At 37.1% G+C, this 24,608-nt stretch overlaps 1 protein-coding gene across 1 annotated transcript in view; it reads right to left on the reverse strand.

The window, feature by feature from the left end:
• Positions 1-24,608, reverse strand: part of LOC105356240 (glypican-5-like) — a 78,859-nt gene that overhangs the window by 3,366 nt on the left and 50,885 nt on the right. Inside the window, exon 7 of the mRNA XM_023965014.1 lies at positions 15,382-15,520. Coding sequence (XP_023820782.1) covers positions 15,382-15,520 — 139 coding nt within the window. The remainder of the gene's footprint in view (positions 1-15,381; positions 15,521-24,608) is intronic.

The raw sequence follows: 24,608 nt of genomic DNA on the forward strand, positions 1-24,608 counted from the left end.
TTTATTCTGAAATTGTCTTTTTGAGTCACTTTTATTTTTTGAGTTGCCATTTTATTCTGAAATTGTCTTTTGAGTTCCGCTTTTATTTTTTGCAGTTTTGATTCTAAAACCTGTCGACACGTAAGATCAGCGACACGTCAGTCAAGGGGAGGGGAGGCGGGACATCTCCGACATCCAGTAGCTCATTGGCTACCGAATAACTATGTCTTATGTCAACATATCAGTTTAGAAGGTGAGTTTTTCATGTTTTTCAAATCTTTTACTATATTAAACGATCCAACATGTCAGTTTTGGTTCTCAATTTATACATTTTGATTCACAGATTTGGAGTTTTGATTCGCGGTTTTACGGACACAATAAAATTAAGCCGCCCCCACATAATGACCTGGCTGTAAATTATTATAGCAGTTGTGATCAGTTTTATGACTCAATTTACATCGACTGCAAAGTTTTGCTGCACTGAAGGGACATATTAAATAAAACTATCTTCAATAATTACTTCAAATAAGAAATATTTTTGTAGATTTTCTAACAAAAATGTTTAGCGTGCTTCTCATACCAACAAGAATTTAAAAATGTCTTTAATAAAATTCAGAACAAATGTTAACCCACCCCTCATTGCACTGTTGGGTTTATAAGCATTATGGTGCTTTGTTTTGTGCCAGCGTTTTTTGTTGTTGTAGGAGACAATGGACAAAGACCTTACTCATCCCAATTTAGACTGCTGTTTTTGTTTAAATGGAAATGGCCTGCATCTCATCATGAAGATGTCAGAAAAAAAGGATATGAATTTGCCAATTCAACACTAATGGAGTTTTTCCACAGAAAAACCTACAGGCTCAACCAACCAATTAAAACAAATGAAATTACTGCCATTTTTTGTCATTTTTATTAAAAACATCCATTAAGAAATATACAGATACTTTGAAAAACAAGTTATAACAATTATTGGCTGTGCCTTGTCTTTTGTCAAATAGGTATGGTTGTATTTTTTTATTCAGATTTCATTTTTATTTGTAAGAATGTTTAATTCACTGAAACAGCTGTTTTACAGCTAAAAGAAAAAGTGGTTATTTGACTCAGATTGTATGTCTTCCAATAGAAAAGACATCAGATTTCAGAAAATTTGGAAGAAACATTTGCCATAAAACTACAGTTAGATGCCCAGGTCTGAGGCCCAAGGTCAAACAAGGAAGCCCCTCCTAGGTGGTGGAAAATAACCCCTCCAAGATCCTGCGGGACTTTAGGATTCAGAATGTTGATGAATCAGCAGGCCATTTGGACAGGAAGGTTTTAGTGCTAAAAGAAAGTAAGTATATGAGTGGCTGAAAGAAACATCATGATTTGAAGGAAGAAGATGAAAAAAATGCAGAAGGTAAAGGCAAAAGTGGTCCCAGCAGGAACCAGAGTAACTTAGGGATGTAGAACTGTGAACCCCAACCTGCAAAAGTGGTTCCACTTCCAAAAACAACATTTGTGAACTTTGTCTTGAAGACAGCAAATATAAGAAATATTTGATATACGGTTCAGGAGCTCAAAGCTCAGTAGAGATAAGTAGCTCCCATTAGGTAAATACTTACTTGTTGTTGCATCTTTTTAAAACATCAGAACAGCAATGACATTTTAGTATTATAATGATTTTCGAGATTACTTTTTTAAATTTTAAAACAGTTTAAAATATGTCTGTAATAACTGATGCCAACATTTGATACAAGTGTGATTTGACAGACTATTTTAAAAAAATTGAACCAGAGGTTAATTAAAGGAGTTTTGTTTTCTTCAATAAGATGTGAGGAAATAAGCTGTGCTTTATTATGTGTAAGTCCATAAAACTAAGCGGGAAGAAGTAGGGAAAATCAACTAAGGCAGAAAAACAGGATTAGAGGTTGTAAGACATGGCTGGAAGAAGAAAACAGTTTGGCTTAAAGCACGAGGAGGAAGAGTATCCTTCATCGTTCATATCAGGACAGATGGAATCAATCACTTGAGACAACTTCAAGGCCAGCAGTGGCACATTGAGATTCCTCTCCCATTGCGACAATGTTTAGTGACACATGTTCTCCATCAGGAAAGTTCAACTCTGATCCCATTTGTAAAGTGTTTTTAAAATAGGAAACAAACAGTGACACCAAAAAAAGAGAAACAGAAGCTCCAAACTGGATGTTAGTGAGATATGTCAGCATGTATAAAAGTGCGTTTGCCGTCTGGGCTGGTATAAAAGCGGTTACGCTAGATTCTATTTCCTATTCAAACGTGCTGTAAACTGGGTCACTGAGGAAAAGGAAATGGCTCTTGTGAATCTTTGTACATCTGATTATACAAGATGGAATATGAAATGAACAGTTTGAAAACCTTGTTGACATCTGTGTTGGCTAAGTGTGTGAGAATTGGTGCACAAGTGATCTTTGCCACTAATGCCTCTCCAGATGGGTAGTTTGAGTGTGTGGAGAAACTTTCACTTTCCGCTGGCCAAGAAGCAACAACAGCTGCCTCTAACAAGCCTGGCCAGAATGAAGAAGAGGTGGATCCAAGTTTTTAGCCAAGATGATGAATGATAGAAAACAACGAGAATACACATAGAGAATGATGGAAAGTGTAAATTACAATAATAATTACTGCATTAAAGACAATTAACACAAATAATTAAATAAAACAAGTGAGAGAAATGACTTTCCGTTTTCATCTCATCAGATTTTCTTTTGGTTTGCTTGCTTAGCTCACTGCCAGGGTTGGCTCACAGATGAAATCCTCATGCCTATGCAAAGGAAAGACACACACTGCTTTCCCAAAGTCTTCTATGTTTTCAACTGATGAGATTTTCTCCTTTCAGTGGCACATCACACGGCAGAATGACTAAGCAGACACTTCTTATCACAGAGCCATGCACAGAAATGTATTGTCAGTTAAAAAAAAGGGAAAAAGACAAAAAGCTTACAGAAGAAAAAATAAAATGCAATAATTGCAGAACATATATATTAAATCATTTTTAATCATATTTAGCTAATCTTGTATGCCCCCTATTAATCTTCCTTTCCTGCTTTGTCCTGTGCAGGGTCATGTGGGTTGCTGGAGCCTATCACAGCTACCTTAGTACAAAGGCAGGACACATTCTGGACAGTTTACCAGTTCCTCACAGAGCACATACACACAGAGAGCTCACCAATCAACCAATGAAGCATGTTTTTGGACAGAAAAGCCCAGGGAAAACATAAGTAACAGAGTTTGGTCCATATTGACATGAAAGCATCACGCAGTTGCTGCAGATTTGTCGGCTGCACATCATGATGGCAATCTCCTGTTCCACCAAAAGTGCTCTATTGGTTGACATCTGGTGACTTTGGAGGCCATTTCAGTCAAGTGAACTTAATGTCATGTTCAAGAAACCAGTACGAGATGATTCAAAGTTTTATGACATGGCACGCTATCCTGCTGTAAGTAACCATCATAAGATGGTACACTGTGATCATAAAGGGATGGACATGGTCATCAACAATACTCAGGTAGGCTGTGGCATTGTAAAAATGCTTATTTAGTACTAAGGGACCCAAGGTGTGCCAAGAAAATATCCCACACACTACTACACCACCAGCAGCAGCTTGAACTATTGATACAAGGCAGGATGGATCCATGCTTATAAGTTGTAGACGCCAAATTTTGACCCTACCATCCTAATGTCGCAGCAGAAATGAATACTCATCAGACAATGTTTTTCCAATCTTCTATTTTCCAATTTTGGTGAGTCTGTGTGAATTGTAGCCTTAGATTATTGTTCTTAGCTGACAGGAGTGGCGCCTGGTGTGGTCTTCTGCTGCTGTAGCACATCTGCCTTAAGGTTGGATGTGTTGTGCCTTCAGAGATGCTCTTCTGCAGACTTCAGTTGTAACCAGTGATAATTTGAGTTACTGTTGCATTTCTATCAGCTGGAACCAGTCTGGTTGGTGTCCTCTGACCTCCTGCATCAACAAGGCATTCCTGTCAACAGAACTGCTGCTCACTGGATATTTTCTCTTTTTTTTTTGGGACCATTCTGTGTAAACCCTAGAGATGGTTGTGGGTGAAAATCACAGCAGATCAGCAGTTTCTGAAATACTTAGTCCAGCCCATCTGGTAACAAAAGCCATGCCACGTTCAAAGTCACTAAAGACACCTTTCTTCCCCATTCTGATACTCAGTATAAACTGCAGCAGATTGTCTTGACCATGTCTACATGCCTAAATGCATTGAGTTGCTGCCATGTGATTGACTGATTAGAAATTCAGGACAGCTGTACCTAACAAAGTAGGTTGTGAGTTTTAGTTTGATTGTGTATGTCATTTTGTATTTTTACATGTCTTCTGGATGCTTCTATAATTCCTTTTTGCTGTCAATACAACAGTGAAAAAAGTTTCTCTGTGAACTTGGCTGCAGCAAGTCATCACACTACTATGAGTAACAAAAAATAATATACGATCATTTTTGATGGCTTCATGAATTTTCAAGGCAACTATTAGGCTCTTTACAGAAACGTGTACAAATGTGCTACCGTTAGCTTTAAACCCCCTATTTCAGTGTGGCTCTGCACTGCCTGTTGTTCACAGAACAACACATGATAAAGGCTTAATTTTGGAAATACAAAGCTCTGCTGTAGATGGTTGTTGAAGGTCAGTCTCTTGATTCTTTTCTCACTCATTCTATCTGTTTCCTTCTCTTTGAACTCACACGGCTACCTTGACCTTGTGGCAACACTCCCCGCTAAGCGGTTGATGGCAGGCGGATGGAGGGGGTGGGGGTAGTAAAGGAGCTCATGGGTCTGGATTTTCACGAGGCCGCTGGCTCTGCCTCGTGGCGATCTTCCATTAACAGAAGTGACCTCTGACACAGTTTTCACCATCCACACAGGCAGACACATAAATGTGAGCATGCACACAACAAAAGATTCATGCAGCTCATGATGCACACATGAACATTGAAACATGCCTTCCTAATTAGTGATGAAAATGTGAAACGTTGACCTCTTTCCATATCTTTTGTTCATTTTCTGCAAAAGCAATACATTTGTGATTATTCAAAGATGGCAGAGGTGGCATTTATTCACACAGCTGTCTGTTTTTTTTTTTCCTCAAACAGAGCTGTCAATCAGCATAATTATTAAACAGGTGACAGTTTTTATGAGGGTGACATTATAGTCCCTCACTTAAAAAATAAAGGACAAAAAATATAAAAAAGGAAAAATAAAACAACAACATTATTATGTCAATACCAGCTCTGCTCTCTTGAGTCCGATTGATACAACACAACCCAATAGGCAGGCTCACAGCAAGTCCATTGTATTGCAACAAAGGTTGTTGGTATCAACACTGAGCTGTTTGAACCGTTTGAACATTCTGAAGGACTTTCACATCAAGTTCCACTTTGAAGTCATAATTAATTAGGCAGCTTCAAACATGGGGTGATGAGAAAATGGTGTCAGACATTAGAGTAACTGAACAAAATTAGTCCTGAAGATAAACTCTAGAGAGTTAGTTTTTCTTAAAGGTCAGTAATGAAACTGAAAAATGTCAGTCAACATCTAAACATAAACAGAAGCAGCTCAGCCTTCCAACATCATTAAACATCCATGTTTTTTTTTTTGTGCTAATAGAAACGCTGTTGTACTGGTTGCTGTTTTTTTCAAGTTTATATTTTTTTATTTTAGTAAAATAACCTTGATTAAATTTATGTAATGTAGTGTTAAATTATTATGGCTACTGCTTTGTTTGCATTCTCTTGATCTATGAATAATATAAAAAAATGATAACGAGCATTTCACACTACCCTTGTTTTGTAGTCATAAATTCAATTACTGAGTCAATTTAAGCTACTATAGTGCGCTAGATGTTTGTTATTTCACCTTGTAACAAGAAGATTTCTTTAATTTAATCTCCTTTAATCTTGGCAAAGATTTTCCTTGAATACATTTGTTATACTCTTCCTGAGTTTTTGTGTTTTTTGTTGTTGTCCTTTTTATATTGAACTTGTACCTAACAATGCTCAAAATCACAGAGCTGTGATTGTGTCAAGACTTCGTGTGACAAATGATGACAGTATGTTGCTCAAGTTTTTAGCCGTTTTAGACTGCTTCCATTAATTTGTAAATTAATCTTGCATTGCTCTGCATCATTTCAAATCTAGATTGGCCAGGCCAAAGGGGGAAGAAAAACAGCCCTAAATCTAACTTTTTGGCTTGAAAAGTGTAGTTGCTCAACTAGTTTTTAACCAACTTAAAAGAAACAAATGTCTTTCCACTTATTCAGATCTCTCAGAGCCATAACACTTGCCAACTCAGCACTATCTTACAACCAATACACCTTTATACAGGTGTTCTGCCAAACACTGGTAACTGGTGACTTCTTCACCAAGCAGCAAAAGGTCAAAAGTTAAACTCCTCCACTCTGTGATAAAATGAGCTATTCACCTCAAATTGCACAACTGCCTCACTCCCGATAATCAAAAATAAAAAAAAATTCAGATACTTTCTGTAGCTAAGAAAAGTAGAGAAAGGAAACTAATCTTTGACATTTCCTACAGCTTTCAGCCTTTTTTACATGTGATAAATTTACCTCACTATGGTCAGAAGTCAAATAAATAACTCTTTAAGCCATTTGTTTTTAAAAATTCCTGGGTAAACTCAGTTTTATTTAGTGCCACCAATCCTCTTTCAGACTTTTGGACAGAAATAAGATTGATGGTCTCATTGGTGTCTATGGAGCATTGGCATCCTGACACTGCTTTAAGAAGGACAGGAGAAGAATGCTAAAATTTATGGGTCACTGTTGTTTCCTAAGGCCCTCATGTCACTGTTTTATTCAAACATTTGCTCTACCAAGTAGTCAAACAATGTTCCTTTATGCTTTACGGCATAAGGGATGCTTTACAGTCTACCTTTTATTGATGGCCAGCGATATTAGTTTAGAAGGAGTGGAGAAAAATGTATAGATCCTTGCAGAATCTGGGTTAAACTTGTGCTGTTTTTATTATGTCGGCAATACTAATCTACTAATAAAATAACTTTACAGAGCTATTGGGAGGGTTTTTCTTTATATACAAAATGTCTTTGTCAGCCCATATGCCAAGGAATCTCCTAAATTAATAGCAGTGCCATAATTTTGAGTGTAACCTTTACTTAAAACCAAAATCCTGACTCTACCCAATACATTGATGCTAAAGGTTAAGCAAATCTAATTAAAGAACTCCAACTGCCCCAAAAATATAGGACAACTATTAAGGCTTCATCCTCAAAGCCTTAAAAAAAAGTACACTCACAAACATCCGATAGATGTGGGTGCTAGTGGGTCTACATGTTGCCTATGGGAACTATCCTTCTTCTTCTTAGGAAACTTTTGTAGTGAAAGTGGGCCTGTTGCAGGGTTCCAAATACAGGGAGACCAGGGATACACATCTGAGCTTACAGCTAACCTAGCAACTAGCATTGCAGCATGGCAACCCTTGAGCAAAGATCAATGCAGTGGAATCCCCCTAGACTTTTAAGCGCATTGGCCATCTTAAGATTTACACCCTTTACATACACACATAAAAAACAAACTGGTAAATGGACCCTGGGAGGACAGTGACCTCCACCAGCCGATGGGACAACTTCTAAAGATGTGGTGTGAACACTAGAAGAAAGCTGCCTTTATCTGCAAGGGATGGCTCACATGAGTCCTGCAGGCAAACACATCACAACCCACATCAGAAGACACGGAACTCACACTACACCTGTGGGCAGTCAAGCACCATATGCCTCATTTCACTGGCAGGTGTCAGGATGTCCTTGTGGACAGACAAGCATGAAGGATAAAAACATAATGCAACATGCACTTTTTTTTGCACTCCCTCTCACCAACACAATACACTTTAATTATGATTCACGCAGTCACAGAGGAGAAAAATAACATGTCATGTCATCTCATGTTACTCCATGTGGCATCCATCCTTTGAATAAAACTGATTTAAATGATGCTTTTTTTCTTAGCTTCAAAGTGTTCTCTGACTGACACCCACGTGGGAAAGACAAAAAAGGCTTTGACGTCATAAATCTTTGATTTGGAGGAGAAGAAGATGAATACTTTGATATAGAAGTCAGTTGCATTTCTTTCTACAGTTCATGAATTAAAACTACTTATAAATATGCAACAAGGGAAAATGTCAGTGGTCCTTTCTATCTAACAGGCTGTGAGGTGAATCAAACAGATGCCAGCCCCCTCCACTGGCTACTCCTGGGTTTAGCTCCCATTGCAACACACTTGTGGATAAAAAACAAGGGCTTTGTCACTCCCATCAAGGGTCAAAGAGATGTTCTTAAGTGTACATAAGTGCACTGCCTAACATGCTTATTTTAGATGTGTAAAGCCTGCACAGAAACTCACCCTGCAGGCAGTCAATTAAGAAATCTGCTGATTCTTGTAAGCCCTCATTACCTGATTACTCATAGTGTGGTAATGCACCGCTGCTATGTACAACAGATAATCTCATTATGGTCTCATTATAAAGCAAAGGTTTGCATCTGTCTCGTCTAAGCTATAATTACATTCCCACCTCCTCAATGAGAAAGTCTAATCCAAGTTTTACTTTGCTTCCTTTCACTTTATATGTCTCCCTGCGAACTGGCTCGACTTGAGACAAATAGGATCATACTTGTTCTTGCTTATCCTAAAACTTTATTTTTCAATATTATTGGAATGTCTGCCTTTATTTTGTCAGATCAGGGCTGCAGAAAGAGTTTCAGCTTTTACTAGTGGTTAAAATATGATCTTAAGATGTGAGCCAAGATGGTGAAGGAGGTATTTATTTCACACACCCTACCATCAAGTCCACATTGCAAGTCTTTGTATAGAAACTAAAATTATAATGGAAATAAAAGATGAATTAAACAGGTCAATCACAAAGTTTTCCCAGCTAAATGTCTAAATGTACTTTTCTTGTATGAATAAAAGAGATTTTAAAAGTAGGACATATATTCACTTATCATTTCTGCAATATTTGCATCAAGGATGGATTTCGTTTGTCTAATCCAGTGTTTTTCAACCTTTTCTGAGCCACGGCACACTTTAACCTTAAAAAAAATCCCGCGGCACACCAGCATCCAAAAATTAAAAAAAAGGAGAAACTCAGTCTGTATTGATCTACAGCCCCTCCCTCCACAATCTCACATGCATTTTTGAGATAATTGTTACAGAAAAAGCTGGAAGCTGCAGCTATTTTTTTCTAAAAGATGCAATAAAAGTTAAGTTAGAAGATTTAAAAACAGTTTGTGTGTTCGTTGGTTTCAAGACGTTTAACAACAGATCTCCTTGTGCGCTGTCACTCTCACAACCCAATGCATCATGGGAGATGTAGTGCATAAAACGGCCGAAGATCGCTTTTCGGAGCTTCATTGTTTTGTTCACTTGTTCCACGGTCTGATACTGGATTCTGTGGAAAGCTACACCGCTAAAGACGAGCTTTAGCTGGTATTTTTGTTAGAACTGAACGACTTTACGAGCTAAATCGGGACAAGGAAGTGAAGACTTTAACCACTTCTGATTGGTCAGACTGATGACATGTGATTAAGCTCCCCAAGAATGATTGGTGGAGACAGTTAAAGCAACGGGACTTTTCCAAAATACAGCCCGAGCTGCAGCTGAATAGTGGTACAGTCATTCTTATCAAATGTCTTTAATAAAATAAAATAAACGCAAAGAAAAAGTATTTTATGATCTTTTATATTCCTAACTCCTCAGTGTTTTATCATGGCCTGTTTGGATGAACAAAGAGCTGAAATCCTGGAGATGGGAAATGTTGTTAAATCAGTTAATGAGGGCAATTTCCCACGGCAGACTTGACCATCTCCCACGGCACACTAGTGTGCCGCGGCACACTGGTTGAAAAACACTGGTCTAATCTATGTCAGACTCTAGAGTTAAAGAAAGAAAAAATAAGCATTCTGGAGAGTTATGCACACAGAAAACTTCAAATTTAATTCACAAAATTTACAGCTTTAAATAAAAAATATTTAATGAGTCTGGTCATCAGTTTTGGTCATCTTTAATCTGCCTTTTACTGCTACAGTTTCAATTCTAGTACTGCTGTGAAAGGTTTTCATGTGGCAGACATATCAGGCTACTGACTCTGGCACACTGTGTTCTTCTGCCGGTTAACTTCACAGCTATCACACAAAATGCTGAAATGTGTCTTATTTGTTTATTTCCACTAGTAACAACTCAAACCACATCCTTTGATTTTTATAACCTGTTGCTAAACCAGCGGTTCTTGGTGTCTCCTAACCAACCTCCCAGAAGTGTGCTGGAGAAGCTCAGCCATAAAGAGCTTACAGATACTGCTTAGAAAGGAAATGATGATGCTGGCTAATGGGAACCATTCTCCTCTGATGACCATGCACCTCAGGAGCTTTCTGGCTTAATATGCTCTAAAAAGTGCTGTAAAAATCACAGGGCACGATATAGGTAGCCAGGGAAAAAGTGAGTAGAGTAGAAGAGAGAAAAAAAGGAACAGTCATTAAAAAATGTTATAAAACACCAAATGACATGTAAAGTGCATTATGTGAAAACAACTTAAAAGTGTAGTCTTTCTTCATCAGTGAAACAGGATAAACATGGTAGTCTTCTTATGTGCCTGAAGAAGTAATTCACTTCTCCCCCATCTTCCCCTAGATCATCATGATGTCTGGCCAAAGTCAGCCTTGATCCTCTTGTTCCTCCTGCAACCCCTTTTTGCCCTAGGGAATCTTATTTTAGTCCCTTGAGTTGAAGATGAAAAGCCAAGGGAAATGGCAGTCATACTGGTAATATCCGTACTTGGGACACAGCATCTGCTGGCCAGCCAGTTTCTACTCACGCCAGTCTCAAAGGGCCCTATTTAGTCCAGAAAACCTTCAATAGTAAGATTTAGCCTGGCAGAGCAAACAAACCTCAAATCCCACCTACATCCTCCTAAACCTCTTCTCTCACGGTAGATTGAATTATTGGTTTGTGTGCATCTTGTTTATATCTTTTTGGAACCTAAGCAATTTTATTCCCCATTTGCTCTAAATCTATAATACATTTCCTCTCTATGGCTTTTACTTTTATACTTTTTTTTTATTTTAATTTCACTCAACTTTAATGACTTAGAATCCTATTGCTGGGCAAGTGACCACATAAAATCCACACAATATCCTCCTTAAAGATCGTATGAAATGAAAACAGGTTAGTGTTGAGTATAAAAATTGCATGTCACATCAGGACTACAGTCATTTCAGTTTAATCCCAGTAACACTGGTAAAAGTAAACCTAAGACATCCTTCATGGCAGAAATGTGGCTCCGTACCAGAGCAAACTAATGCCTCACACCTTTAGGCTTTAGGGCTTTGGAGGTTATTTTACTGAATGCAGACAATTAAAAACACAACTGAAAACAATGGCAGTTTGCCCACAGTTAATTATATGTCTACCATCATAATTACTTTACTATTTTCAGTATTTGGCAACGTTTAAAAAGAATGAATTTGTGCATATTCATGAGGCAATGAGCACGGACTGATGAGGAACAGCGACTCCCCTGTGGTGCCCTTCAGACTTTACACCTACAGTAAATGTGTGTTTCTCTTAAAAAAGAAAGAAAAAAATTACCGTACACAATATTTAGAGTACAGTCTCTTGAGCTGAAGTTTTGATTTCCACACAGCTTTCTCTGCTTCTAATAGAGTTTGGAAGGATAAGACACTTAAAGTGAAGTTTGAACTATTTGTACTTAGATTTAGAAAATTAAATGGGGAAAAAATCCCACAATAATTGTCAGACAGCCTAATAGTATGCAGGTTTAACAAGTGATCTGAGGAGTGTTTGAACAAAATGGCAAGCTAGGGCAGGAGGCTCGGGAAGGGAGTGAAGCTTTGGGAGTGTCTTCATTTTTTTGATGAGTTTAAAAGTAATCCTGACAGATGGTGTTTTTTCACCAGGGTGAAATTGTACTTTCATGGTGTACAGTTCACTTTTCTGTGCTCTACGCCCTCCAGCTTAATCCCAAGAAATGTTTAACCATGCATTTACCTGTCCTATCCAAAAAGGATCACTTCAACATGATGAGTTCCTTACTGTTTATATCTTGCCACATGGAAACGCCAAAAAAGAAGCTTTAATCAATATTTGAAGCAACTAGTTTCCTTTTTGTTTGACAGTTTAAGATGTTCTTATATACCTTGACATGTTTCGTTAGCTGGCCTGCAGTTTTCTTTAGAAGGATTTTGCCCCCGCTGTGAAACAAACAGCTGAAGGCGATGCGCCACAGCAGGCACCAGTAGATTACAATTTTTAAAACAGGTAAGAACATCTTAAGCCTATATAAAAAAACAGATTAATTTAAAATGGAATACAGAAAAGACAGCCCCTTTACTGGTTTAGGTATATAAACCCTAAACGAGGACAAGGAAAAGAAGAGATCATCCTGATTTATAAAATTGAAGAAAAATATTTATTTAATCTTGTTTCTGTCCTTTTATACATCATTTTTAAACTTTATTAAAGAACTAAAATTTATTTTGCATTTAGAAATCACATTGAAATTTTAAATTAGAGTTTGAATCACTTAACTGCAAAAACAGGCCCCTAAGAAATAAGTCAAAAATTCTTAAAATTTGAAAAGAAATATCTTAAAATTAGCACAAAAAAATCTTTCAGTGGGGTAAGGAAAATGGTCTTACCAAAAATTCATATTTTATGAAATTCTAGTTACTAAGACTTATTTTAATAAACTAAGATTATTTTACAGATTAAAAGATAATTCTACTTGTAAGACAGAACAGAAAATCTTTTTTTTAAACAAGCGTCTACTTTTTTGCAGGGTAGGTCTTTATTTACAAAATTTGTATGTCTTTTTTTTCTTTTTATTAACATTTATTTATAAGTATGGTGTTGTAATCCATCTAAAACAATGATTCCAGATTAGTGGTTGGGAGTGTTCACAATCGCCGGCTTTTAGTCAACACTGTTATTTTTGACAGCACTTTTTTCGTCATGGAAAATCTCTTCTGCACTTTTACTTGGCCCTGCTTCATAACAGCATTAGCTATTCTGAGTTGTTTTTGTATAGACAGTTTCATTTTACCTGCCTAATGTGTTAGCAGCCAAATTCCCAGTACTGCATGAAACTAATTGTTTTTTGTGCATGGATTTGAAAGATTCAGTTTTCCAGCTATTTTTCTGCCAAAAACAAACAAAAAACCTTTTAGCCCCAGAGAAAACCTTTTTATTTATTGAAGAGGCATGGGAGAATAGTTTCTATTTTTCTAATATGTGGACATTTGAAAGCTCTCTTTTTTAAATGGTAGAAGAAAATAGGTCTGATGTGGTGGGAGTATTTTTAAAGACTGGTGCGTTAATGATTCATCCAGAAAAAACTGTCTTCTTTGATTGGAACAGTATTAACATTGTCAGACCAATGCAGTTATTAAGCCGTGGTCATGTTTTTAAAAAAACGTACCAGAGAGGAGTCTCCCATAGCCTCAAGGGAGAGCAATACTTTGCTTTGATAAAAAATTCACAGATTACTTCTCCAGTTTGTGGGGGTACAGAACATCACCAAGCCCTGTTTGGTTGGCATACAAAAACACTTGCATGTCTCCAGGCTCAAGGAGCCAGATCAGAACCAAGATCAAACAGGCTTTGCATCATCCAAACAGAGGGGATTTTCTTTCACTTGTGGAGTACACAGAGTTTTTCTGTTCTCTGAAATAATTTAATAAAATCCTATTTACGGTCTTGTTATGCAGGTGGGCAGCAGAAGTTTTAAGCTCTTGGTAACTGTCAAAAACCTTCGCTACTTATCAAGGTGGATTACCATCTTGTAGCTTTGCCAATACACGTCTATAGTCAAAACTGAGCGCACATGTTCACATTCAAAGAAGTAATCAAAAGTACCAAAAAAATTATATATATATATTTTTTAAATTATTAGACTTGCAGCATGCTCAAGCATTTATATACTTAGCGAATACTTTAGTTTTCAATCAGGAGTTCTGTCTTCTCTGTTAGATTTGCGGCACTACCATCATATAGTGACAAATGTGGTGATAGTGAGTCTGTTTTCTGCCAATTACTGCTATTGATTGGCTTGGTAATGAGGTTTACTTTAGCATACAAAACACAACCATGCACGTTTTCTTGTGGATCTTGGGAGCTTGCCATAGTTCACAAGGAGCAAACAGGTACACTCACTGATGGGAGATAAAATTGCCTACTGCATGCCCCTGCAGTATGAAACCAGTTTTATTAACCAAGAGCCAAATGATGCGATGCTAATTTTTACATTTCTTTATGATTTATGTTAGACAGTCTTTAGACTTAGGAATGGACGATTCATAGGTCTCAAATCAGAACTATTTTGAGTTTCTAAACTTCATTATCGTGGAGGCATAAGCTCTTTCATGCTTTGTTTTATAAACCTGATTGTTATAAGTTAATGAGTTCAGAATGTAGGGCTTAATTTTGATAATTTTACTTTGAAAGGCAGTGTTGAAAAAAACAGCAAAAGGAGAGAACGAACACAAAGAACCAATTTAAAGCATGCAACAGCATTGTCTTCTGTTTTCTGCCAATTGCTTCATTCTTGTTACCTTTGCAAACTCTGCTTTTCTTTATTTAGTGTTCAGACAGTAAACATGTTACATTTGAGTAAATTGCTGAATCATCAGCTGGCATTTCAGCAATCTTGCTCCAAGAAAAACTAATGCAGCTCAGCTCACTCAGCTGGGATCTTATCACTTGGGGGGATTCATGTCCTGTCTGCTTCATGTCTCTGTAAATAGTTGCTCCAGTAGATTTACTTGCAAATAATAAATGAATGTATAGTTACAACTGCAGTTTTGTTTATTAATAGAGACTTTACTCCTCCTTCAGATTTCTCTTCACTCTTTCTGTCTGTGGAACACAAGTCTTTTTTTACACCTGACAATGGTGCATTTCAGCAACCAGGTAATAGATGGTTTTCCCGACTATCAATGTTTTTCAATGTGATACAAACCGGAAAAACGACTTGTATAAGCTGTATGAGGGGTTACCAAAAACATGTTTCCAAAAAGCAGATTTGTCCTCCAAAATGATTCCTGTTCAAAGGCACTTCTGCATGAATAGGGGTTGCTCACGTTTAGTACTTATCTCTTCAAAAATAGAGCAGCAGCTGGAGGAAATACATCTGAGATCATGGGTAAGCGGAAACTCTGGCACTTTTTTCTGCATGCAAACCTGTAGGCTGAATTGTTGACCAGGTTTCCCTCAGAAGCAGTGAATATAAGCTTGTGCAATCGCACCCATTGGGTTTGGGTTGATATGGCTGCAAGTGGACAGCTATTTTATGTGTCTGAAATAAAATTGGTGGTAATATTGTACTTACACTTTCTTTCTTGACCATCTCCAGAGCTTTGGCAACCATCTTCATCATCACAGTCCATGGTGCTGCCTTCCTCTTTCCCACTGCCAAATCCTTCCCAATCTTCTATTTCCTCCAGTTGTGGAAACCTTTCCAGAGTCTCCTGTGTAAACATGTAAGAACATTATCTATAATGTAGGTTTAAACACACATAAATGGAAAAACTGGCTCAGAGGGAGTAAAATAAAATACTTGAAACCACATAAATTCTAGTAAAGTCCTGATAGTGTCCAGAAGCAAAGTAGAACAAACACAAGTGCCTCATTATTGTCTTCACAGTACTTGAGAAAATACGTGGCAGCTACTGTGGATGGTGCTAGCAAAAAGAGGGTCAATGCATCATCTGCAGGCATCAGTTAGCATGCCAGATGTTGAATGATCGAGGCAGCGTTAACATGTGTTTCCAAAATACATTAGAATCAACAAATGATGTTTTTTGGACTGACAAATCTGGAGAGCAGATGTTTGACAATAATGCTTTGTGTCATTGTTTTGCCGGGGCTATTTTTCAGTTTTCATAGTTGCAGGATGATAACAAGGCCATTATTTGATTATTTATATTATGGTATAACCCAGTTGTATACTGTTAAAGCACATCTTCCCTCTAAGGCTTATATATTACAAGAACAAGCCAACTTGAGTTATATGGTGTTACAGCACATCTATAAATGCATGACAAAAAGGCATGCTTCGTAAAATTCAAATGGGCTCTTTAAAGGATAGCAGGTAAAAAACACTGCTTATGGCTTGTGAAAAAAGACATAAAAATGAGTCTATAGTTTTAGTTTCGAAAGAATTACAGAAAAAAAAGTTACAATAACTCACAGGAGGTAGTTTCAATCAAATAATTAAATATTTCATTGTAAGCACCTCTCAGGGCTTTCAAGGACACTAAAAAGAATAAAATGTTTATCCCTGTAAATTAATACTGTATAATCAATGAAACAATGAAATTACACCAACAGCACTGGATTTGATTTGGGGAAGTGTCATCATTTGTGATTTTTTGAAAAGGAATTTGGGAGTGTTGCATTTCTCATGGTGGAAAGGTGTGTAGACAGCACAATTAGCTGATAGAAGAATGAGGATCTGGGAGAGCAGGAGGAGGTGGTGATATGGGAGATATTTCCTGTAGGGAGGGGCTGGCCGGCCTTGAAGGTGTGTAGGAAGAATTTGAATTTTCTCAGGAGCCGTTGAGCCACTGCGGGATGGGGGTGGTGAGGTGGAGCGAGAGGTTTTGTGGATAGAAGCAACTCTGGCCTGGATCGGCTCAAGTTTAGGGGGGAGGGGGATTTGTGGGCAAAACCAAAGTGAGTTACAGTTGTTGATGCGGGAAGATGATATGTTTTGTACATGAATTGTGAAAATCACTTGATTTGACTTATGTGGAAATAAAAGTCCCTTTTTCTCTTCATTCACAAATGAAATACTGCAATTAAATATTTTTCATAGACTAACAAAGTACACAATGTGTGAGCAAACAAATCTTCAGATAGCATAGAAATTTAGGAACCAGTAAAAGAAACCAAAATAACCTTTGCCTAACAATTTAATCAGAAAGTGCACAAAACTATTTCTAGTTAAGTAAAAGTGATAAATTCAACAATGTATTCATCATTTAAAGTAGATTACAGGCATACGTTTTCATTGAGCAGCAGAATCATCATGATAATAGCTGTGGCTGCACAGATATTCACAATGCTTTTTTAGCACTTTTAGCACTATGCTAAATGCAACAGTAATGCACGATGCTTCACATAGTTATATCTAATCTTACATAGAATCAAAATAGTTCTCCTCTGTGTGGATATTGGATTAGATTTTGCACCATGATCTCACCCTAAAAAAAACAAAAATAAGTCGTAAAAGAACTCCTCTGTTTTTTTTGGGTTAGATATTTAAAAAGGATTGTCGCTGATATAGGTTGAGAGAAGAAAATTTAGTTGATGAACACTAATCTCCATTTCTAGCATTGTGCAACATTAAAAAAAAAACTGAAATAATTATTCTGTTCAATTGTCATGTTTATGATTTTAAAGTTACATCAGAAAATACTAAATAGTACAAAAAGTAATGTAGGTGGAAAGCGTAAAAACAGGGTAGAATATGTCTCTGTAGTTATGTGAGCTGATGTGGTGGCAAGAAGGAAAGAAAAATCCAGATACAAACTATTCCCTGTAAATTTAGCCTTGAAATTACACTGGCATCCAAAGACAAATCAGGTATTCCCAAAAAGCTTTGAGTAAAATCCTTAATCGCTAAATATTTTCTCGCTCTCTTCACACCGTGCCAACTAATTCCCAATCTCTTTCTTCTCAAAAGCATTCTTTAGTCTGAGTATGATGGAGCAGGTTGGAGAGTATAAAAGACCAAATTCCTGCATGTATTTGACTTCACCCCAGTCACGCTAAAACCTCTGCTGCTAGTCTCCTTCTGAGGGAATCCGTGAAAAAGACCAGTTCTTTAGGGATTTGCATGCTTGTGGAGTTCAATATTGACTGAAAAAGGCCATTTACATTTTCCAGTTTAAAATGAAGACAAAAACAAGTTTTATGCGTTGTGGATAAGCACCCAATACTGTAGGTATAGCAACTTTTTAAAAGTCCCACTCCGATCATCCTTTGATGTAAAAGCATTCCCAGTGGTCTTTTAGTTATGATAATGCCAGTTTTAGCCAAAATCAGAAAACCTGTATCATTTTTTAGGACATAGTTTCTGCAGAGCGGCAGTAATTCAATAGTAATTATTCTGTCAGTTGTGGGCAGCATGTTATCCATTGTCCCACCCACAAACATTCATCCTCCATTTGGTTACACTCTCCCATTGGCTTACAGTCCCTCACAACTACCACCTAACATTACCATCAAAAATGGTGATCAATGTTTGTCTGCAAGTGGATGCTTCAGAATGGAGCTGAGCAGGGAGTTCGTGGCCTGCCGATTGTGCCTACAAGCTTTTTTCAACAGCACGTTTTTGCCTGCTCCTGGTTCACCACAATTTGAATAAAATATAATTAGAAACACAGTTTTTATCCTTATTTTCTTTATAAATGCCCTCCATCATGAGAAAAATGCAACAAGAACACGTAAAAACAAAACTATTTCATTGGAGAGGGTCTTTAAGGGTGGTTCAGGTAAAATGGAAAGTAAAAAGAGCAAGAAAAAAGAACTAAAGGAAAATAACAGCAGAGGCAAGTAAAAGTAAAACTTTTTAATCACTTCCACACAGTTGAAGGAGAACTTTTTAAAAAGTAAAAAAAAAAGTGGAATTGAAAAGAAAACAGAGTGGGATAAATGAAAAAGTACAATGAAAGCTAAAACAAACTAAATGATTCCAATCCATTTTGAACCAAATGCATTTATTCTCTCTCGATATTTTTTCCCCATTTATTTTAAAATTCCGATTAGAAATTAATATAATTCAATTTCTGCAGCAGCCCTAAAGATTTTTGTTTCTTTCTTTCTCAATGTGAATGTGCACTAAATCTGTGAATCTCCGGAGTTTGGTATTTTTCTCTTAGCTGTTGTTTTTGAGTGGGTGGGATGTCCCTAAATGAAACAAAGCCCAGTGCTATCCAGGGTTCTTTCTCTCCAAATTACACGATTATTCCTTTTTTCTTGTTTTGTTTATTTCCCTCCAGAATATTGCATACTTGGAAAAATCTTTGACACCCACTGTCTGACAGAAAAGGAAAAAAGCAACAGATGCTCATCTAGTGATCTTTGAACTTTAAACAATTCTTGGAAAAGTAGACTGCATTAAAATTCTGGGAAAAAGATCGGGTTGGATAAAACTGTTGTCAAGAGCAGCAAGGGACCTTGAGCATGATCTAAAACAGACTGATCAAAATATAATCACAAATCAGCTGTATCTTTTGAGAAATATTCAAGATGACATTGTTAAACCCTGGAATGATGTATTCTCTTCATTGTCAAATATCCAGAAAACAACAGAGCCATGAATGAAAAAAAAATGTTTTTTAAGATCAAAGACTTCTTATTAAAAAAAAAAACTGTAAGAAACTTAAAAATAAGCACTTTTAATTAAAATAGTATAAAAGTTTATTCTTATACATTTTGATGCAGCGCATGCATATTCTTTTTGTCATACTGTTGCAAAACGATGCAAAATGACATAAACTGCTTCACTGCTGAGCAGCAAACAAAAAGGTGACAATACATGCAGGCAGTTTTTTCAAAATAAAACCCACCAACTTCTGCAAACAAATACCAGCACTGCCTTTTATACAACATGCAAAATAAAACCACAAAAGTACAACTGATACTTCTCTGAGCACTGCTGAGATCTTTTTTAAATCAAAAACTAGTCCTCCGAGCTGACATCTACATTTGTTGGCCTTTTAGTTTCTTTGTTGAGAATGTCTTTTTTGCATTTGAATCTAACCACGGAGCATTTCACTAAAAAGAAATGCATGAGAACTTTCAGGGGAAGACATGAGTAATGGAATAGTTGAGCCGTAAATGAATTTTCTGTCAAAAAGTCTGACACAACAGCTGTTGAATACTGGCATTGGCCTGCCAATTTCATTAATATAATAATCAAAGTAACATTTGTATCTGTGTTATCTGTGTGTTTCTAAAATCATTAGAACACCACATAGGAGCAGGTTTCTGACAATTCTTGTTTTTGCTTGTTTACCGAAAGTAACTTTGATTCCTTTGAGATAAAAGTGACGTCTATTTTTAAAGACAAATTTTCCACTAGATACTTTGTGCGACACTTTCTGACTTCTAAATTTCAGCGACACAAGAGCAAGATGCTGCAGCTTACATGAGGTATTTGAACCTTCCTCAACAAAATGTTTTGAAGCATTATGAAGACTTCTTTGTGAATTCTGTTTGCAGTTTCTCACTAACTGTTGTAGGTAAATAAAATAAAAAAAATTAAACTTAAAATTAAAATAAAAAAACTACAACAAGTAAAACCCAAACAATGAGAGCAAAAGTTTGTCTCTTTTGTGAGCAGTTATTGTCTAAGATGACCATCCCCTGATACTATTTTGGGAAAATGTGGAAAGTTTGTCAAAAAGCCTTTTGCTTTGGCCTGACTCATCAACACACAAAGCATATTAAGACATATTTTAAAACATATACTTTAAAAGGGTAGAGTGTAGCGTAATGTCACAAAACATTTAAATTCAGGGAATTTTTTTTCAGGAATATATGATAAACTTTGACAAAGTCTGATATAATTATTTTTTTCTTTCAACTACATTTTACCATAGATTTTTCACTTTGTACAACACAGTTAATGCCTACAATGCCTATATATATACTTGATCTAGTAATGTATAGTTACCTGTAAAAAAAAAATATCTATATAGCTATAAATACTTTTAGTAATTTTACAACAAATTTAAACAATTTAAGAAATATTAACAATTTATGTTAATAGAAAACATTTTTTTAGCCAACTGACTCACTAAAACCCTACGAGCAGGTTTAGCTCGTGCTGGTTTGCGGCGCCTTTCATCCGTGAAACCAGTGTTCGAATCCGGGCTGCTCCCTATTCCCTTCTCTACTTTTGTGCTGGTCCCAAGCCCGATCCCTTTGAGAGGGTTGTGTTAGGAAGGGCATCCAGTGTAAAACATTGCCAGGTTTACCATGTGACTTGTTTGCTGTGGCGACCCCTGATGGGACAAGCCAAAAGAGAAAGAAGAACTAACTAAAACCCTACACCTAATAAGACACTTTAAACTTAAGACTTGAACACATTAGACAAGATCATATTTCTGATTCATCCTTAACAGTTTAAGGTCATATTAAGGTCATAAGTTGCTCACTGTTCTATTAGTTTTTTTCTGGCAGGTAAAAGCTGCTGGTGCACAAAACCGGCCTATAATTGAATGATTTCTCTGCTAAACTTGTTTTTTCATTGCCAATTATTCACATTTATTAGTGGTAACATTTTAGGTCTCTTTCCCCCATTTTCAATACAACTTCTCAACATCTAAAGATTAGACAGTTTTTCTAATCTAGTTTATTTAAGCTATGCTCCACATAGCATGGACTGATGGTCCGAGCAGAGTCACAGAACAGAGCAAAACGCCTTTTCACTACAGGCTACAACAAGCTGGTTGCGAACTATTGTTGACGCCTTCTCCGCCATGACCTCATGTTCCACTTATGACTCAATCAAAGTAATGCGCTGCTGTGTTGATGGTTACACCCTGCTCTTTTCAGGTTCTGTTTGGAGCACATTGTGCGTGTTTGCATGAATAAAGTCTGACTTCCTTCTGGTGAGTGATGGAGATCTTATTGAAAAATGTAAGACAGTTTGAGTAAGATCAGCATTTTTTCTGAGCGTGTTCCAACAACTCCTTGAGACACTGGAGGCTGTGTCTTGTTGCTTGGAAGCAGACACATTTTGCACATCAAATTGGGGTTCTTATATAACATCAGCACAAAAGGTTTGAAAATTAGAGGGATTACTCGAGGTCACTCTTTGAAAAAAAGAATTCATTATTATGGTAATAATCAGCCCTCATTAATCAATGCACCTTTTACAGCACATGTTGCCCTAATATTTCAAATGTCACAGAATAAAAAAAAAAAAAAGTGTGCTACATTATGAATTGGCAAAACCCCATGCACTGTATTTGCCTTTTTTATTATTCGGAGAGGAATATCATTTTTGGCTAATGAAAGATAATAAAAAACCTGTTAAAAAGTATTATAGCCTTTTGATTTGAAATAGACGATAACATGATTTTTGGAACTATGTGTCATACAAACATTTTATATGAAACTGAGAGGGAACAATAGTACAAATATGATAATTTTGCAGAAAATCAGCCTTGGCAATCTGAACACAGCAAGCTGGACATTTAAGCACCTAATTATGATGGCTAAAAAATAAAATAAAAAAGTCCTGAACTCAAATTACTGTCTGGGTTCCTGAGGTTGGGTTGCCAAGTGAACAGAAAGCCCTGGGCAGTGAGACTTGTTGCTGTATTGTTGCCACAGCAGCAGCAAAGAGAGGCAGGGCTCCTGTGAAGACTAGCTCCATCATCCTCTTCAAGTGGAAAGAATCTGTCCCCTTCCTGTGACAGGCTGCCAACTCAGCCCAGGCTCTTTCTTCATCCCTGGACTCTACTAACTCTTAAAGCTCAAATCCCTTCACACTGCTGAAGCTACGGCCAAACCATAAGTCTCAGCCTATGTTCTTAATAAGCCTATTGTTTTTTTTGTTTTTGTTTTTTTGCTAAAATACCGTAATGGTAACAAAACTCCTCAGTATTTCTGAGCCTGTGCAGAGGCCGATAGGGTGGAGGATTGACTGGATCCGCAGCAGGGATCTGCTGAGTGTTTATTAAACCCAAAAAAGGCATCTTGGACATGGACTCTGGCCAGGCTGTTGGTCAAAGGAGACAGTTAAGCAGTGGTCAGCCTCATCAATCAAAAATGTAACCGGCCTCCCTGCACCAGATTTCTAAAGCTGTAAACCCACCCATACAACACCATTTCTAAAACTCTGTTAATGCGCACAAGTGTCGCATAGACAATCATAAAGACAAAAATACACCCACAGAATAAGTATACTGGGGTTTATTCACAGCGCTACATGTTCCAGCTGACTTTACATTTTAGGAGCACACTGAAAAATGAGCTGGACTAGATAATCACACGAAAACAAATAGAGGATTGTAAAAAGGAGCCACACCCAAAAACAGCTGGACACATGGCTTGAACTCAAAAATCCACTTTGAAACATTTATGGCTCACATTTGCACTATTTACAGCCGGAGAGAAGCAGAGAAGTAAAAAGGATAGTTAAAGGAGTTACACGGGGGTGTATCGTAACTTGGCCGAGTCACTTAACAAGACCATTTTATCAGAGGCCAAGACATTTAGGCTTGTCTTGCGCATACGTGTCTCCTTCATTGATACACCTTATAAATTTTTTTCAAGGACTTTATAGCTTTGTAAGTCTATCTTCACTATGGAAAAATATCTGTGATGGAGGAAATCAAACTTTCCCTGCATAAATCAAACAGGGTTGTTAGAACTAGTGGTTTAAAGAGAAAAAAAGGGAATCATGGACTCCCAGCTTAAAGAGTTTTACACTCTTGGGAGCTCCTAGTTTCTAACTGTGGAGCAAAATGTAAACTGAACTGAACAATCTTTCTTATCTTTGAAGCGGACTACTTTCATTTGACAGAAAATAAATATGCAGACTACAAGGGAACAAAGGATTTCAGGAAAATATCCAAAAAAGACCAAAATGTGCTCAAATAAATTTACTTCATGAACAGACTGTACCAACCTGAACAAATATATTTTTTTTCCTTCTTTTCTAAACATTTATTTCTAATGCAATACTGACCACAAATCTAGATAAAATAAGTTTGCTTTGAACCAGATGTTAGGGTATTTTTCACTCAGGCTTGGTAACAATATTATCTTGCCTCAGATAACTAGTTAATACCTCAAAAGGCTCATCTTTAGAAAAGAACCGTCAGCACACCTCCTCCCTTAAAAGTGAAAATTTAAGAAGACATGAAAAGAATAGCAAGGTAGAGAAATGTAGGTGTGCTACATTGAAAATAGGAAGAGTGCCTTAAAGCCTGTCAAATGCCTTTTGAGCATGAAATGGTATTAACCTATTTAAAGAGCTGAAAGAGGATCTACTTCTGAACAACACCCCTTTGATCTTTATGAATTCATATGAAAAGGGATCGGGGTTTGCAACAGTCGGGTTAGAAGAGTTCTCCTTCAACTGTGTGGAAGTGATTATTGACATCCCTGTTCTTGTGAAAAACCAGCATTGCGGCACTCTCATTCTTTGCTGTTTTCCTGCACTTGGTCCTATTTCAATATAGACCTTTAAGAACCTGTAAATCTCAACAGGGTATCAGCTCAACTTTGCATAGTTTCCATGGCAACGGGGGACTTGACAGTTACCATGCACAATGGGATGTCAAGCTCTGAGTAAAATTATCTTTACCTGTCTGGGTGGATGAGTTGCTGGACTGGCTGAGTAACACATAAAGGGTAAACTTTGTTTGATGAGTTTGTTAACTGAACAGGTAGAGACGTGGAAAACCAACCAGATATAGAGCTAAAAGTAAAAGCTGGCTGATGTACTTTCTATAGGCATAATTCTCAGGGCAATAAAAGGGCAGCCAGGCAAAGGGAACCAAATCCTGCTTCGTTTGTCTCTTCAAATGG

This window comes from Oryzias latipes, chromosome 17 (genome assembly GCF_002234675.1).
Source record: "Oryzias latipes chromosome 17, ASM223467v1".
Lineage (NCBI taxonomy): Eukaryota > Metazoa > Chordata > Actinopteri > Beloniformes > Adrianichthyidae > Oryzias > Oryzias latipes.